Source organism: Armigeres subalbatus, chromosome 1 (genome assembly GCF_024139115.2).
Source record: "Armigeres subalbatus isolate Guangzhou_Male chromosome 1, GZ_Asu_2, whole genome shotgun sequence".
NCBI lineage: Eukaryota > Metazoa > Arthropoda > Insecta > Diptera > Culicidae > Armigeres > Armigeres subalbatus.
This window is the reverse complement of record NC_085139.1, coordinates 70472224-70487000: the sequence shown is the minus strand read 5'-3', so window position 1 is coordinate 70487000 and position 14777 is coordinate 70472224. Positions and strand designations below refer to the sequence as shown.

The 14777-nt window shown below is 40.5% G+C and overlaps 2 protein-coding genes across 2 annotated transcripts in view; both read right to left on the bottom strand.

Annotated features, from left to right (window-relative positions):
* Positions 1 to 4567: 4567 nt before the first annotated feature.
* LOC134226998 (uncharacterized) overlaps positions 4568 to 14777 on the bottom strand; it is a 41864-nt gene continuing 31654 nt past the window's right edge. Inside the window, exon 4 of the mRNA XM_062708172.1 lies at positions 4568 to 4704. The gene's annotated coding sequence lies outside the window, so the exon portion shown is untranslated. The remainder of the gene's footprint in view (positions 4705 to 14777) is intronic.
* Positions 8640 to 10765, bottom strand: LOC134206251 (importin-7-like; the record flags this gene model as incomplete). The annotated part of the gene is given in 2 exon segments (XM_062681948.1): positions 8640 to 9154; positions 9157 to 10765. Coding segments are annotated over 2 exon segments (2109 nt in total), but the record flags the coding sequence as incomplete, so codon positions are not given.

The following is a 14777-nucleotide window of genomic DNA, read 5'->3' as shown; positions in this document are numbered from 1 at the left end:
TCGGTTTGATGAGAAGATTTTGCCAGAATGGTAATAACGCGATTATTTATCCAAAATAGTTGATGTGATAAATTTGGACATATTATGTATCTTAAAGGCATGGTCAAGTCAAGTCCTACGCCCACTTAGCGGTTATGTCACACATTACCCACTGTTCGTTTTTAGAAAAGATTTTTGTTCTACAAAATTGCTCGAAATAGTAAGGCCATCATATGGTGCTACCAAAATAGGGTGGTCGATGATATAAAAAATTAGAAAATATTTTTTATTTCGGAATATTGACATGTTATGTTCTACAAAGTTGTAAGCAGCTTATTCCAATCAATTTTGCTAGAAAACTTTTCTGTAGGTTGATTTAAATTTTACCTAATTGGATATAATCTCAAAAAAATATAGTATTTTAATCTACTTTTTTGTTTTAGATTTCTCGAAAAGTCGTCTTCAGGTGACTTTTATAGCTAAAAAAAGGCAACTTTGATGTCTGTAGCTCATAAGTCAGACTTATCTGGATATGGCGTCCATATACAGATAAGCCCGACTTGCGTTAGCGTAAAATGCTCAATAGCTTTTCCGATCAAAAGTTAGAATCGTTTTTCTGTCAAAATTATTTTTTCATAAGTTGATATCTCCGGTTAGGGCAGATCAAAATATATTCACACGGCAGAGAAATTCATATTCTATTATGTCAAAAATTGGGGATATGTTTTTTTATCTCAAGTTTTATAATTTTACAAAATCATGTTTTTCAAATACATTGATATAACGCAAAACGGAAGAAGATACAGACGATATTCTTATAGAAAACACGCGTTTGACCATTGGTACGGAAAGCGTTCCGCTAATGGTCTACGACTTATGACCTTTGCTGCTGCTGGATGGATGAATCAGCAGTACTACTTCGCACGTAAGAATATCCGCAAACACGCATGGCAACATCCAGTGGAGACACTTGTTCACAGATACACGTGCTGGTCGACGGCCGATATTTCTCGTATCTTATAGATGTAAGGTCCTCAGAGGTCCGAACATTGACTCGGATCACTACCTTGTAGATGCAAAAATTCGGGCGCGACTTTCCAGCGTCACGAATTCACGAAACAACAGAATGATGCGTTCACATTGGAAGCTACTGGTGAATTTAGAATCCTCTAGTGCTTTTCCTATATGAAGAGATGTAGATGAGCAATACATTCACCGCTGTGCTCCCCATATATGTACCTATGTTTGTTGCTCAGATATCTGCCCAACCTCTCCATAATGTATTCAAAATAATTAAAATTCATCACTATGTTAAATTTATTTCACTCACTTTGGTGAAGTTTTATGCATACATTATACGAGATATGCTGAGAATGGCTGTTTGTTGCGTTCGCCCACTACCCATTTTCCAATCTCGCTCACCTTCTACCGGCAGTCAGTGGCGGTCTTGAAATTCTACAACACCGCCTCGTTTCGCCCACATTTACAATCCACATCAACGCCGTTTGTCGTCCGTATAGGACTTTGGGAGGGCGCCAATGTTACAAAAACTCAACTTGGTATCTTAGGGCGAACTTGTCATGTACAGTTTCCTGGGAGTACAAAGTTCATTACATCGGTATATGCGGACTGATAAAGACATAGGCGTACGCGTCGGGTTAAAATATTCAAATAAGAAGCCGTCACAAGCTAAATATGCAAAACTTTGTCACCAAAGTCTCCGAAAGAGTGGTTCATTAGTGATTCAACAGCTGATTTGTACCGCGTGGTGGACTTTCGTACTCGATGGTACGCGCGTGCAAGCCTACGGGGTGTTGAAAGTTTCCAACGCATGGGATTAACCAAGCCACCATCCCGAAGCTGAACAACGCAGAGGAGAGAGGGTGCAAATCAGTTATATTGGCGAAAAGTTGATCCTTTCGTTATCAAGGGAAGGATACATAGCCGCATGTAAAATCTGGTAATCGGTATTGTAGTTTGAGGGATAAACCATCTTCATTAGGACAGACTTCCGCATCGTTATATTCTGACCTGACCGGTCGTGATAGAAGTTGCCAGTTTTAGCGAACCAATGAATAATGTTAATTTAACTGGAAAATTACTTCCGTGAATACATATGCATATTTTTGGAGAGGATAATTTCTTCTTCTTCCATATGGAACATGGTTTGCTTTTTCTTAGAGGTTTTGGCATTTCCCAGTATTAATCAAAGTTTTCATGCCGCCAATTGCAAGATATGTATTTTGTAATAGTACAATGGATTCATTAGCTCATGGATGAAGAATGTCCTCCCCCCGAAATCATCTATGACCAGAAGGAGAATCAAATGGCATGATAGGGAGTTGTTAGACAATAATACGTAACTGAACGAAGCATACTGATAATTTCTGAAATGATGGCATTTCTTAAAAAAGTTCGAAGGAATTCCTAAACCAATTTCCACAGGAATTTCTAGAGCAATTTCCAAATGTAGGTTTCTCTGATGCAAATTCCGTAGGTATTGCTGAAGAATTTCCTGAAGGAATTCCGACCCAAAAATTCTTTAAATAATTCGGTAAACACATTTCGCAGAAGTTGTCAAAACGCAAGTATTCCTTAAGAATTTTTTTAAGGTTATCCTAGAAGAGCTTTTGAAAGAATATCCTGATGCGTTTCCAAAAAAGTTTCTGAATCTGTCTCCTAAGAATTTGAATCCCTGGAAATTCGAATTTGAATTCGGAAATTCAGTAAGAAATTCGATCAAATATTCCTGAAAGAAATTCCAACTAAATTACGGGAGCCGAGGGAATGGAACACCTGGAAGAAAGTCTGATTTTTTTTTAAATTGAAAATTTGCTAAAGAAATTCCAAAGGAGTTTCCTAAAGAATTTTTAGACATTTTTTTAAAGAAATTTTCGAAAGAATTCCTAAAGAAATTCCTGGATGTATTTCTAGATTTATTTGCGGAGGGCTTTTGGAGACATTTCCTTAAGGATTTAAGTAATGAATCACTGGAAGACTTTGAGAAGTTTACGATGGAGCTCCCGGAGGAATTTTTAAGGGAAAGTCCGAAAGAACTTCTGGATGACTAACCAAATTATTTCCCGTGTGTATTTTTCACGAAAAAAAAAGACTTTCCGAGCGAACTTTTGGATAAATTCTTGAAATAACACCTGGATGAACACTGGGGAAAATTACTGAAGCAACGTCAATTCCTTAGGAATTCTTGAGAATATCCGAAGAAGTATGATGATGGATCGAACGCAATTCCGATATCAGGATTTTCAAAGAAACTCCCGATAAAAAAATTACTAGAAGAATTCCAGAAAAGATTCCTTCAGAAATTCTTATCGAAAACCTATTGATCGTTCTTTGGAAATTGACCCCACCCCCATCCCCCCCCGGGTTAGTGCACTCTAATGTATGAAATGAGTGTATTACTTCGACATGAAGTTGTATAAAACATTCTTCATGCCTGCCGTATCCTAAGTATGAGCATGTCCATATCATAGTCAATTATTTCATTTTTTTTCTTGTCAAACATTTTTTTCCAGTAATTCCTCAAGAAATCTTCTTCCTGGAATTCCTTTGAAATTTCACTTGTTGAAAAGCAGGCCAATTGGAATGAACAGCAAAAAAAAAAATCTTAGGTAAAGTTGTGAAGCAAATTACTCAAATTAGGTCAAAATTCGCGTTAATAAATTAACAAACAACATTAACCTTAAAAATCGGAATACTGCGGTGGGCCGAGCACGTAACTAGTATAATTTGAAAAAGTTGAAAACCACTGGAGTAGCTTATTCTCAACAAAAGTTATGTCCTATAGAAATATTTCAAGACTCTTAGAGACAACTCCTAAAAGCCTAGTTAAAATCTGCTGCAGAACCCCTGCTTTTCAAAGTTAAAGTTGGACGGCATAATTACCTTCCACCGGGGCGGTGTTGTGTGGTGCATGAAGCCAACGCCATAGAATCAAACCGGACAAGTTTTGGCAAATTTTTAATTGATTTTATGCGCATCCAGTATGCATACCGACACATGGGATTTTGCAAGTCAATTTTCACTCATGTTCGGCACATCCGCCGGATACTTGAAGCCAGTCGATCGATCGGGAAGCGTAGTTTGCCCCCTCAATCGAAGCGAATGGGATCGGATTATTTCCATTGAAATCGAAATTTTCACAAAAGGACGCGCAATGCTGTTTTGCTATAAATTAAAAAAAACCAAAGCATTTATTGTACGTAGTTAAGTTGTTAAAGCTTTATTTATTAGATGAACATGGTTGAGGTTTGTTTAATAAAATCGATGGTACTCTTATTTGCACTTGATGTTACTCAGTTTTGTCGATTGGTACCTATTTAAAATATGAAAATCTTCTCTAAATATATACGATATATTAGATTAAAACACGACTTTTCTCGAAAATAATAGTACGCTAAATATCGATATGTTTTTCACTTAAAATAATGATTTGCCTTCCATCATGTTTTTCGCACAGAAATGGGCAAACTGCGCCCCGAGGAGAAGAAAGTCTGATACAACCTAAAAAAACGTAAACATGAAAGTAAAAATGCACAAAAGATCAGCTCAATTGAACTTACCGAAACGTCTGGTATGCAAACAGTCAGCGGGTAGATCAAGACGTACCAACCGGCGCAGAAGAAGGCCACCCAGAAGCCGACGATGATCAATACGATCAGCCAGATGATGGACCACAGGATGTTAGCCATGGTTGGATGTGGGGACCTTAAATGAGAAACGAAAGAAGATAATGCTGAACTAATTATGATGGGTTTTTATTATCTATTTAAATCGATTGTAAATTCTGTATAATACCTAAGTAGTACATTACCAACTTTTTGTTTTAAATCAACATTTTACATTCAAGCGCTTCCCTTACTTTTCTATACCACCCTAATGCACGCATGGCTTTGAGTACCAGTTGCTCAAATGCTTATACTACAAACGAACGAACTCACCACAAGATTTCGGTTGTGTTCGTGTGTAAATTGGCTTCGTGTTGTGAGTGACTAAATTATTAATCGGTTCTTCTGTTGAATGGAATTGATGCCTTTCACGTCTTCGTCTAATGCTTCCGATGTTCTGTTACCGAACCCAAATTCTTAATCCGGTGATAAATAACTTTGTTTTCATACTGATCTGTGACATATTCCTTATCTTGCGCACAGATAAGAGAAGCGAATAACTGACAAATTCTACAACATATTTTTGGGTTGTTGAATTCGAGTCAAACTGAAAGAACTAGAATATAGTCGAATCGTCTTGAACATGCACAGCCTTCGGCGAATGCAAAACAAAGCTACAAAACTTGTTTATTGCTGCACTTGGGTGGATGGAGCAACGACGGGGGATAGTCTCTGCGGTCAGTGGGCGAATCGCCCTACTCGACTCGATAGTCGATGACGTTATAAATATGTTTCACACCACCAATATCCAGCGTATGGATAGATCGCGATGACCCTCTCGTGAGGTTAGCGCGCGCTGCTGCTGTTGCCCGTCCATGCTGATGATGATGCTGGAGAATAGTTTTTGATTCGAAGTTGGACGAAAGTGATGTCAACGATGATCTAACTGGTTCTGGTATTTATGGTAATTTCGATGCGCCAAGGATGCCAGGTGTTCGGCTATTGGCGCTCATAGATTCGGGATGATAGTCCGCGGACTATTTACATTCATCGCAATTCCACCGTGTGACTTAATGTTTGTACGCATGGCTCGCGTTCGCAAGGTACTAAATAATTCTCGGGTACTTTTTCAAAACGGCGTATGTCGCAAATTGTAAACAAACCCGTTTTCAACAGCATATGGTATAAAATTCATCTAAAAATGTGTATATCTTCAAAGCTACATGAAAATGTGTTATTAAAAATGTAAATCAATTTTTTGCAAAACGGTGTAACATCATTGTTGAAAATATTGCACATACACCGCTGAGCAGAAAATGTACTTTAAAAAGTTTTTTCAAGCAACTAAATAGTTTAAAACGTGCGTCTGATTGTACTTTTTCATCACTGATTTCAAAATTAAGCATGTTGCTTGAATATTCTGATTTTCGTTAAGAAAAACATTTTACGTTGTTTTTCTGCAGCAAATGTTGTTACGTCGTGTTGTAAGTGTTGCAATTTTTTGTCGCATGTGCGTGAAACGTTTCAACTTGACGCAACATTTCGACGTATCAACAATGCAGCGTACGGAGCAGCGTAACATTTCGACGAAAGTAGCATGACCTCGGTCATGCTGACGTATCAAAACGACGTATGTGATTTATCTGCTGCAGAACGTTGTAACATATATTTTTATCAAAATAACTGGAATGTTCACACGCAGTGCTGATTTCAGAGTCAGTGACGATGAACCTTTTCATAATGTATTGTTGAGGTGTATTCAATTGCAATAAAAATGATTAGTTTCTAAATAGGAATAAAAATGAAATCTGAAAACTTCCAAGCTCATTTTCTCAGCTTGATCAAAATGTTACATACGCCGATTTGAAAAAGTTCCCGAGAATTATGTACAAAAATAAGCACGTTTGATATAAACACTCTGTCCGATAGATTGTTTCCGTTTGTAGATTTTTTTCTTTCTTACGAGCAAATGTGTCTATTAATTATAGTCTGACAGATTTACCAATACCTCGATCATTACAGAAACTAAATTTTGAAATAAGAGGTGAGCCAGCCTAGGGCCGAAAGCCTCTAAAATAAAGACAATAATAATAAATTTTCAAATGGGTTGTGAGGAAGTAGCACTTTGCTTTTCAAAAAAAAATTCAACACTTCGTTGTTTAAATTCCATTATTCCATAAAGAAGTTAATTACCACGAATTAATCCGTTCAAATAATCGTTGTAACTAAATTTTCTATATCTCAGTGGTTTTCTTAAATTTTTCACCAACCTCTCTTCTAGCTTCTGGACATCACAAAACGTTGTATCTAGGGGTGTTCAATGTTCAATTTTTCACTGGAACTATGGGAGTAAAGAAACTGATTTCGAAAAAATGCGATTTTGGTGACTTATTTAAATGTTATCACCGAAAATGAAATCTATCTATCTAGTGATGGGTGGTAGAAGAATTTGTGTACTTGGGCTCACTGGTGACTGCCGAAAATGACACCAGCAGAGAAATTCGGAGACGAATAGTGGCTGGAAATCGTACGTACTTTGGACTCCGCAAGACGCTCCGATCGAATAGAGTTCGCCGCCGTACCAAACTGACAGTCTACAAAACGCTCATTAGACCGGTAGTCCTCTACGGACACGAGACCTGGACGATGCTCGTGGAGGACCAACGCGCATTTGGAGTTTTCGAAAGGAAAGTGCTGCGTACCATCTATGGTGGGGTGCAGATGGCGGACGGTACGTGGAGGAGGCGAATGAACCACGAATTGCATCAGCTGTTGGGAGAACCATCCATCGTTCACACCGCGAAAATCGGACGACTGCGATGGGCCGGGCACGTAGCCAGAATGTCGGACAGTAACCCGGTGAAAATGGTTCTCGACAACGATCCGACGGGCACAAGAAGGCGAGGTACACAGCGGGCAAGGTGGATCGATCAGGTGGAAGATGACTTGCGGGCCCTCCGTAGACTGCGTGGTTGGCGACGTGTAGCCATGGACCGAGCCGAATGGAGAAGACTCTTATATACCGCACAGGCCACTTCGGCCTTAGTCTGAATAAATAATAATAATTATGTTAAACTATAAAAAAAAACCTCATATTTTTCTCTGCTAAACAACCCAATTGACTCCTCCAAGCATGAGTCTATCATTTGCGTTTCGATTCCAGGCATATGAGAGGTTGTTACATCTCCAAATTGTTCTGGAGTGTGGGTCAAAAGGCCTACCGAATCAACCACAACTACCATAATCTCCCCAGCCGCGGAATCAACCCAATTATGTCTTCCGAGTTCGTGTCTTCAATTTGCGTATCAAATACAGACATATAAGATTTTGTCAAACCTCCAAAATGTCTTGGAGTTTGAGTCAAATGGTCTACCGAATCAACCATGACTTCCATGATGTACCTATTCGCGAAAACAATCCGATTCTTGAAGATTCAGGAATAATGAAATACTCGCGGTTCAATAACGAGAGAAATATAAAACGTGTATTTTGTAACGTTCGGTGGATATTTTGAAATAAATTTATTGAATTTGCTTAAAGCTTTAGACGTTTTTATTTTTTATGCAAAATTTGTAAATATATTCTGAAATTAGATTATTATTTTTAATTAATAAATAGCTTTGACGTTTTTATCCTTTCAAGTAAAATATTATTTAAATGAGTTGAAGCTTAATTATTAGTCATCAATTATTTTTGCTTGTTTTTTTGTTGTAATTATTAGATTATTTGAATTTAATTAGCTTTGGACGTTTTTCTCTTTTTAAGCAAAATAATGCTTCAATTTGCGAACTGCTTCGGGCCACCATCGACCCGAACCAGCGGCTGCAGGCGGAAGAACAACTGAATCAGGTTCACAAAATTATCGGTTTCCTACCGAGCCTACTGCAGGTGGTCATGCAGAACGATGTCGACAGTCCGGTCCGCCAGGCAGGAGCCATCTACCTTAAAAATCTGGTAACCAGCAGCTGGCAAGATAGAGTGGCAAGTTCCCTCTGAGTAAGCCCCATTGTGTTATGCGCGGAACTGGAGAAACTGTCGCAGATCAGTCTTTCAGGTCCGGGCACTCTCCACGAGAATTGAGCTAGAAAGAACCACTCTACCCTTGCACTGTAGGATGATTACTTCCAACAGTTTGGCTGCACTACATTCAGATTCTTCGGTGGTGTTGCCTGTCAGTATTGTTTTGCACATATTGAACATAGCCAAAACGTGGTTCTGGTTGGACAAAAATGCAGGCGTATCGACAGTTATGTAGTTATGGAGTGCCGGCATCATGTCGACAAAGTAATCGATGCCATCTTTTTGGAATAGCTGGTAAATAATTTCAAGCAACTTCCACATATCGGGCGAAATCGCCTTGGACGTCAGATCGTACACCAGTGAGAAGGCCTCTTCGTAGAATTCGTTGACATTATGTTGCAACACGTGGCCAACGACTTGCAGCACAATCGGATGCAGGGAAAGCATAACTTGAGGATGTGTCTCCATCACGCTCAGCAAGGTTTCCATCGTGTTCAGCAAACCCATAGCGGTGATGGCTCGTTCGTCGTGGCCTCAAGCACCTGGCTGAACGTGGTGGCCAAGTGTTGGCAAATATCAATGGCAATCGGGAGAAGCTGATCGGAATAGATACAAACAATTTTCTGCATGACGCTGGTTAGGTCTTCATTCTCTGTTTCGCGGATAATTTTCAGAAGTTCCATGGTGATTTCTTTGATCTGGTTTTCCAAGTACTTGGGTGCGTTCTCCTGCGAGATGAGAAACATTTGTAAGGCAACCGCAGCTTCCACCTTTACTGGAAGTTCTTTGTCGTTCAGCAGAGCGTGCGAAGTGAGACGCATAGTTTCTGCTAGCACCTGTTGATTTTTTAACTTGATTTCACTAAAGTAGTGCAGCACCTAACATGCGCGGGCACGTAAATGTCCATGAGGACTGTTGAATTCCGGAAATACGTATTGCATAATTAGATTCTCCACCTGATCTTTGAAGACTTTCTTTTTTAATAGCACATCCGCTAACGATCCGACCATGTGCAGTGCACCATCCTTCTGTTTGGCGTTCAGATTCGGTGCATTGATTATTTGCATAATGATCTGCATCACCTGCGGAAGGACCCCTTTTCGTGTTTTGCAACAGTTATGTAGCAGAGTTTCAGCAGCCGGAACGGGCGTGGTGTAATCGTCAAAGATGTCAAACTTCTGTCGGATGTACTCAATCGGGTCAGCTTCCCACAGCTCCTTGTCGGCTTCCGAGTAGGACATCAGTGGAAAGATGACATCTTGAATGATGGCGATAAAATGCGGTTTCAGCATTTTCCACGAATGGGCATGTGAAACTGCATGCTTAATATAGTTGAGCGTATCCGTCATGACCCTCGGAGAAACGTAGATTTTATTGCGATACTGATCCAGAACCTTGAGCAGCACGTTCAGTAAACCGCTTGTAAAAGTCGGCAAAAACCATTCGGCGAAATCGTTGTAATCTTTCGAAACCACGTTACCCGGGCTGCCATATCGCTCGAACATCCGCAGTACGATGTGAGAGGCCCATTTTTTCACTTTCCACCATGGCATTTCTGGGCGTTCATCTTCATCGATGTGAGAAGAATCGGGAGCCGCGCGATCAAGAATTTGGCGGCAGATTTCCATCCAGTTCGAGAATATTTCTCTAGTGATTACTTCTTGCGGCAAAGCGTATTGCGTAAGGGCGTAGAAGATCTTGAGGATGAGTTTCTGCATCAGAACGCTCTGTTCTGATGGATCATTTAAGACGTTCATCATAAGATTGTACATCTGTGGGAGCAGCAGATTTAATGCTTCGGTTAACGGAGCTCGATCGGCGGATTTTTTATATTCGTAATTCTTTACTAGTTGGTACATACACATCAGGGCTCCGTTCCATTCGTTCACATCCCGATTCTGCAGGTAAATATTAATTTTGTCTACCACCTGCGTCCACCGGCCGGGGAAATCGTTCTTAATGATGTTGTAGATACAGACACACAGCTGTAAGCGGGTTAAATCCGGAGCGAGAACGATCGCCTCTACAATCGTATCGCGGATCATGGCGCGATCTTGTTCATGGATGGAGAACGGAAGTGGAACGCCGGGTTCTGCCTCTCTCCGCTTTGTTACGCACAAGTTCGCTTTGTTACGTACAAGTCATCATTAAACGGAAATGCCAAAAATTATGGCGCACCCTGCGCAGTGGGGTCCGACGAAGTGGGAGCATAAACGAATGCAGTGGTTGCTATCTTAGCCCCGCTGCTCAAGACCAACATGCCTCCAGTCCCAATTTGGAGCGAAGAACCTTGAAAACGAATGCCGGTATACCTTTGGTCATCAGGTCCACCTGTTGCTCTGCAGAACGTACAAACCTGACATCTATCTTGCCTTGTTGCACAAAGTTCTCGGAGAAAATGGAACTTAACTTGTAACTTGTAATCACGGCCATCCTCAGCAATTCTAATTGTAGACTAGTTATCTTCGTATATTGGAACACCACCGTCCAATCACTTACCAAGATCATTCAATATGCGTACCATCCACAATGTTTGGCACGCAGCAGTGCACAACGCCGACAGCTCTGCTTTCGTAGACGATAGTCATACGGTCTATTGCTTTCTCGTAATCCAACCGACAGTACTCCCATACAACTTCACCACGTAACCAGAAACCGAACGACGTTCGGACAGATCGTTCGCCCAGTCCGCGTCACAGAATACTTGCAGCAATGCTACATTCTCCTCGATTTTATACACTAGACCGACGTCCAATGTTCCCTTGATAAACCGGAGAATTCGTTTCAGATGAGTCCAGTGCTCGTCATTCGGACACGACTGAAACTGACTGAAAAGTTTACAGCCGCAGTCAGATCAGGTCTCGTTGTGATTGATGCATACCAACACGCTCACAGTAAGGTTTCGATGTCCTCTGTTTCTCATCACCGTTCTGCAGGTTCAGCCGGTTCTCCATCGGTGTCGAAATTGGTTTGCAGTCCGTCATTCCGAAACGCCCATCAAAGTAGTCGTGCTTGACTGGCTTTCAAAACACCTGCGTTCCTGTCACGATTGATCCGCATACATACCTAGGAATTGTTTGATCTGGCCCTCGTCAGTCATTTTAAACTCCTCAGGTAATTCGCGAATACGAAGGTAATGTCTCTACTCACTCTTCTGGCAAAAACTCATTGCTATCTGTTGCTATTCTGTTGTTCCACGCCCGCGACCTTGTTTCAAGCCATAGCAACAACATCACCGATTTTTCCTCCTGCATGAGCTGAGATCCTATGATTACAATTTTGTCCTGGAGTTTGAATCAGTTAGAATCTACCGAATCAACCATGACTATGAATCCAATTATGTCCTTATGTTTTACCAAGAATCCCTCAGATGATGATCAGCCGCCCCTAACATGAGGAACAGACGCTGTTGTGAGCCTCTCCTTACACCGACTCTCGATCCGATTTGCACCTCCGGAGAGAAGCAAACCCTATTTTCCTGACAACATACATACAACCATAGTTCCCACCGGTTGGTTACCCGATCTTCCCTATTCCCTATTCCTATTCCCGGCAGGCATCACGGAATGGGATAGTTGCTGGGTAAGAGGCTTAGGATCATTTAATGGACCCAATTTTATTTCTTCAGGAATGCAAAGTACCACCGGCATTACCCAGCATTTGCCATGAAGGACATATTCGTGTATATTGTTGCATAAGACATCATGGAAATCATGGTATAGTTTTGAGAGACCATTTGATTTAAACTCCAGGACATTTTGACGTAAACTCACAGTATAAAAATGTTACAGCATATATGATGTAACAAAAAGGCTCTTCGATTCGACTCATTTTTCCATCCCATTTTAAAATTACATGTTGTCATTACTATGGGGCTTGTATTCAATATTGCGTACAAGAAAAAGTTGGATGTAAAATTAAAGGTTATTCAGCACAAAAATATGGGTTCAAATATTTCCATGACATGTAACTTTCAGAATTTTTAACTGTGTACGTCTAAGGGTGAGCCTCGGATACAGGGTGCAAAATGAAAATTTACAAATTGGGGACCGTCACGAAATCATGTTAGATTTCAAACGGTAATAGCGACTTTATCTTTTGACTATATATATAAACTATTCATTATCAACGGCAAACTATTAAAAATGTTATTTCTTTCCAAACCCGTTGAAAAATTCAGAAATAATCAATCCCGTTCATTCATCTCCAACACGGACATCAGATTGCAGTAAGGTACGGGCCTTTTGATCCACTGCTTCGTTTTTCCTGTGTATAAAAAGCCCTGTGTTTCGCGTGCGCGCGTCATTTTCATTCTGGATTTCATGGAAAGCGGACCAAGGCGTCCAGAAGCGGTCCTAGGGACAACGACTGTGGTGGTGCGGATGAAAATTTTTCGTTCGATGGTGGTGGCGGTCGTGGCAACATCAGTACATCTTTACATCCGTGTTTCAAGCAGCATTTTTGGATCTGGCCATTAACGGCGTGCGTAGAGCCAAATCATCAGATGGCTGTCGCGCAGTCTAGTAGTTGTTGTTGGTGAGGCACATAAGTGGGAATGAATCGGTTCTTTTCAGAACCACCATTATGTTTGGGAGGAAGGTTAAGTTGAAATAATTTGTCTATAGTGCAAACGCTAGGAACTAGAAAATTTTTTAGTGAAATATTCTAGCGTGATTCTGAGCTCAATTATATGATGTTTGTCTAGCACTTAACTACTTTTCATGCTGTGGACTTAATTTTGAACAAAGATTCAGTGATTGATAAGTGATTGAGAAAGTTCCATCTGATCCATCTTTTTTGATTATAAGAAAACTGATTTCCCCCGGCGCGAGGCATTTCATTTGAAATGTCGCGGAGAGCGGTCTTAGCATCGGCGGAGTTGCTGAGCAATTTATATTTGTGGAGTGGATCGTGTGGTCGTCGTCAACAGCTGTTAGTGATTCAAAATATGCATTATTTGGAATTAATCGGTTCTTCTCAGGGCCACCATTTTATACAAAGGAAGATTGAGGCGAGGCGAATATTATTCAAAGGGCAAATTAACCGCTTGGCGACGCCATAATGTATGGATCAGTGGCAGCCAAGTGAAATTTTATCAAGATTCTTAATTGGTTTTGTTGCAGTTTGTGATTGGGAAGGCAGATTATTAACAATCGATCGATAGATCACAATTTTGTGGAAGCGAAGGTTAAACCTAGACGATTTTTTTCTAAAGTGCAAATTATAATCGCTTGGCGACAGCAGAATGTTGCCGTCGGTAGTAGAATCACGAGCGCGTGTCAGAAGGAGAAGCTGCAAATATGTATTCGCATGGATGAAAATAAAACCTGAAGCAAGTAGCAGACTTAAATTATAATCTTGAGGGGAAATTTCACTTGACTACTACTGCTATCCACGCGAATAATTTTCGGCAGCGTCTTTCTCTGACGCGAGCTCGTGATTCTGCTACCGATGGAAAACAATCTGCCATCACCAAGCAATTAAGTTTTACTTTGGTAGCCAATCGTTAGTACTTCAGAGAAGAAAATTTTAATCTGAGCGCTGCTGATGTTGATGACGACGACCGCACGACCCACACCATCAGTGAGAATAAGATTTCCGGTAGGAGCTACGCCGATGCCGATTGTGGGACTACGATCTGCGACATCTCGAACGAAATGGCTCGCGCGCGTGGAGGAGCTGCTTTCTTGTAATCAATAAAGTTAAACCTGTAGTCACGCCCCTTTAGTGAGTGTGTGACGGGTACACAATATTTGCAGTCATACCGGACAACAAAGAGGGGGGACTAATGGGCCATCTTTATTGATTATAAGAAAACTGCTTTCCCCCGCGCGCGTGGCATTTCATTTGAAATATCGCGGAGAGCGGTCCCAGCATCGGTAGAGATGTCGTAAATTAATCAATTACTTCGATTAATCGATTATTAGTTGTGATAATCGATTAATTTTGAATCGATTAATCGATTCAATAATCGACAAGAATCGAGAGTAATCGATTAGTTACTAATCGATTAATCGGGATTTTACGACAACTTTTAGATGTCGATTACTTCGATTAATCGATTCATCGTTATGATAATCGATTAATTTTGATTCGATTACTACTCAACGAAGCATCGATTCAATAATCGTCAAGAATCGAGAGTAATCGATT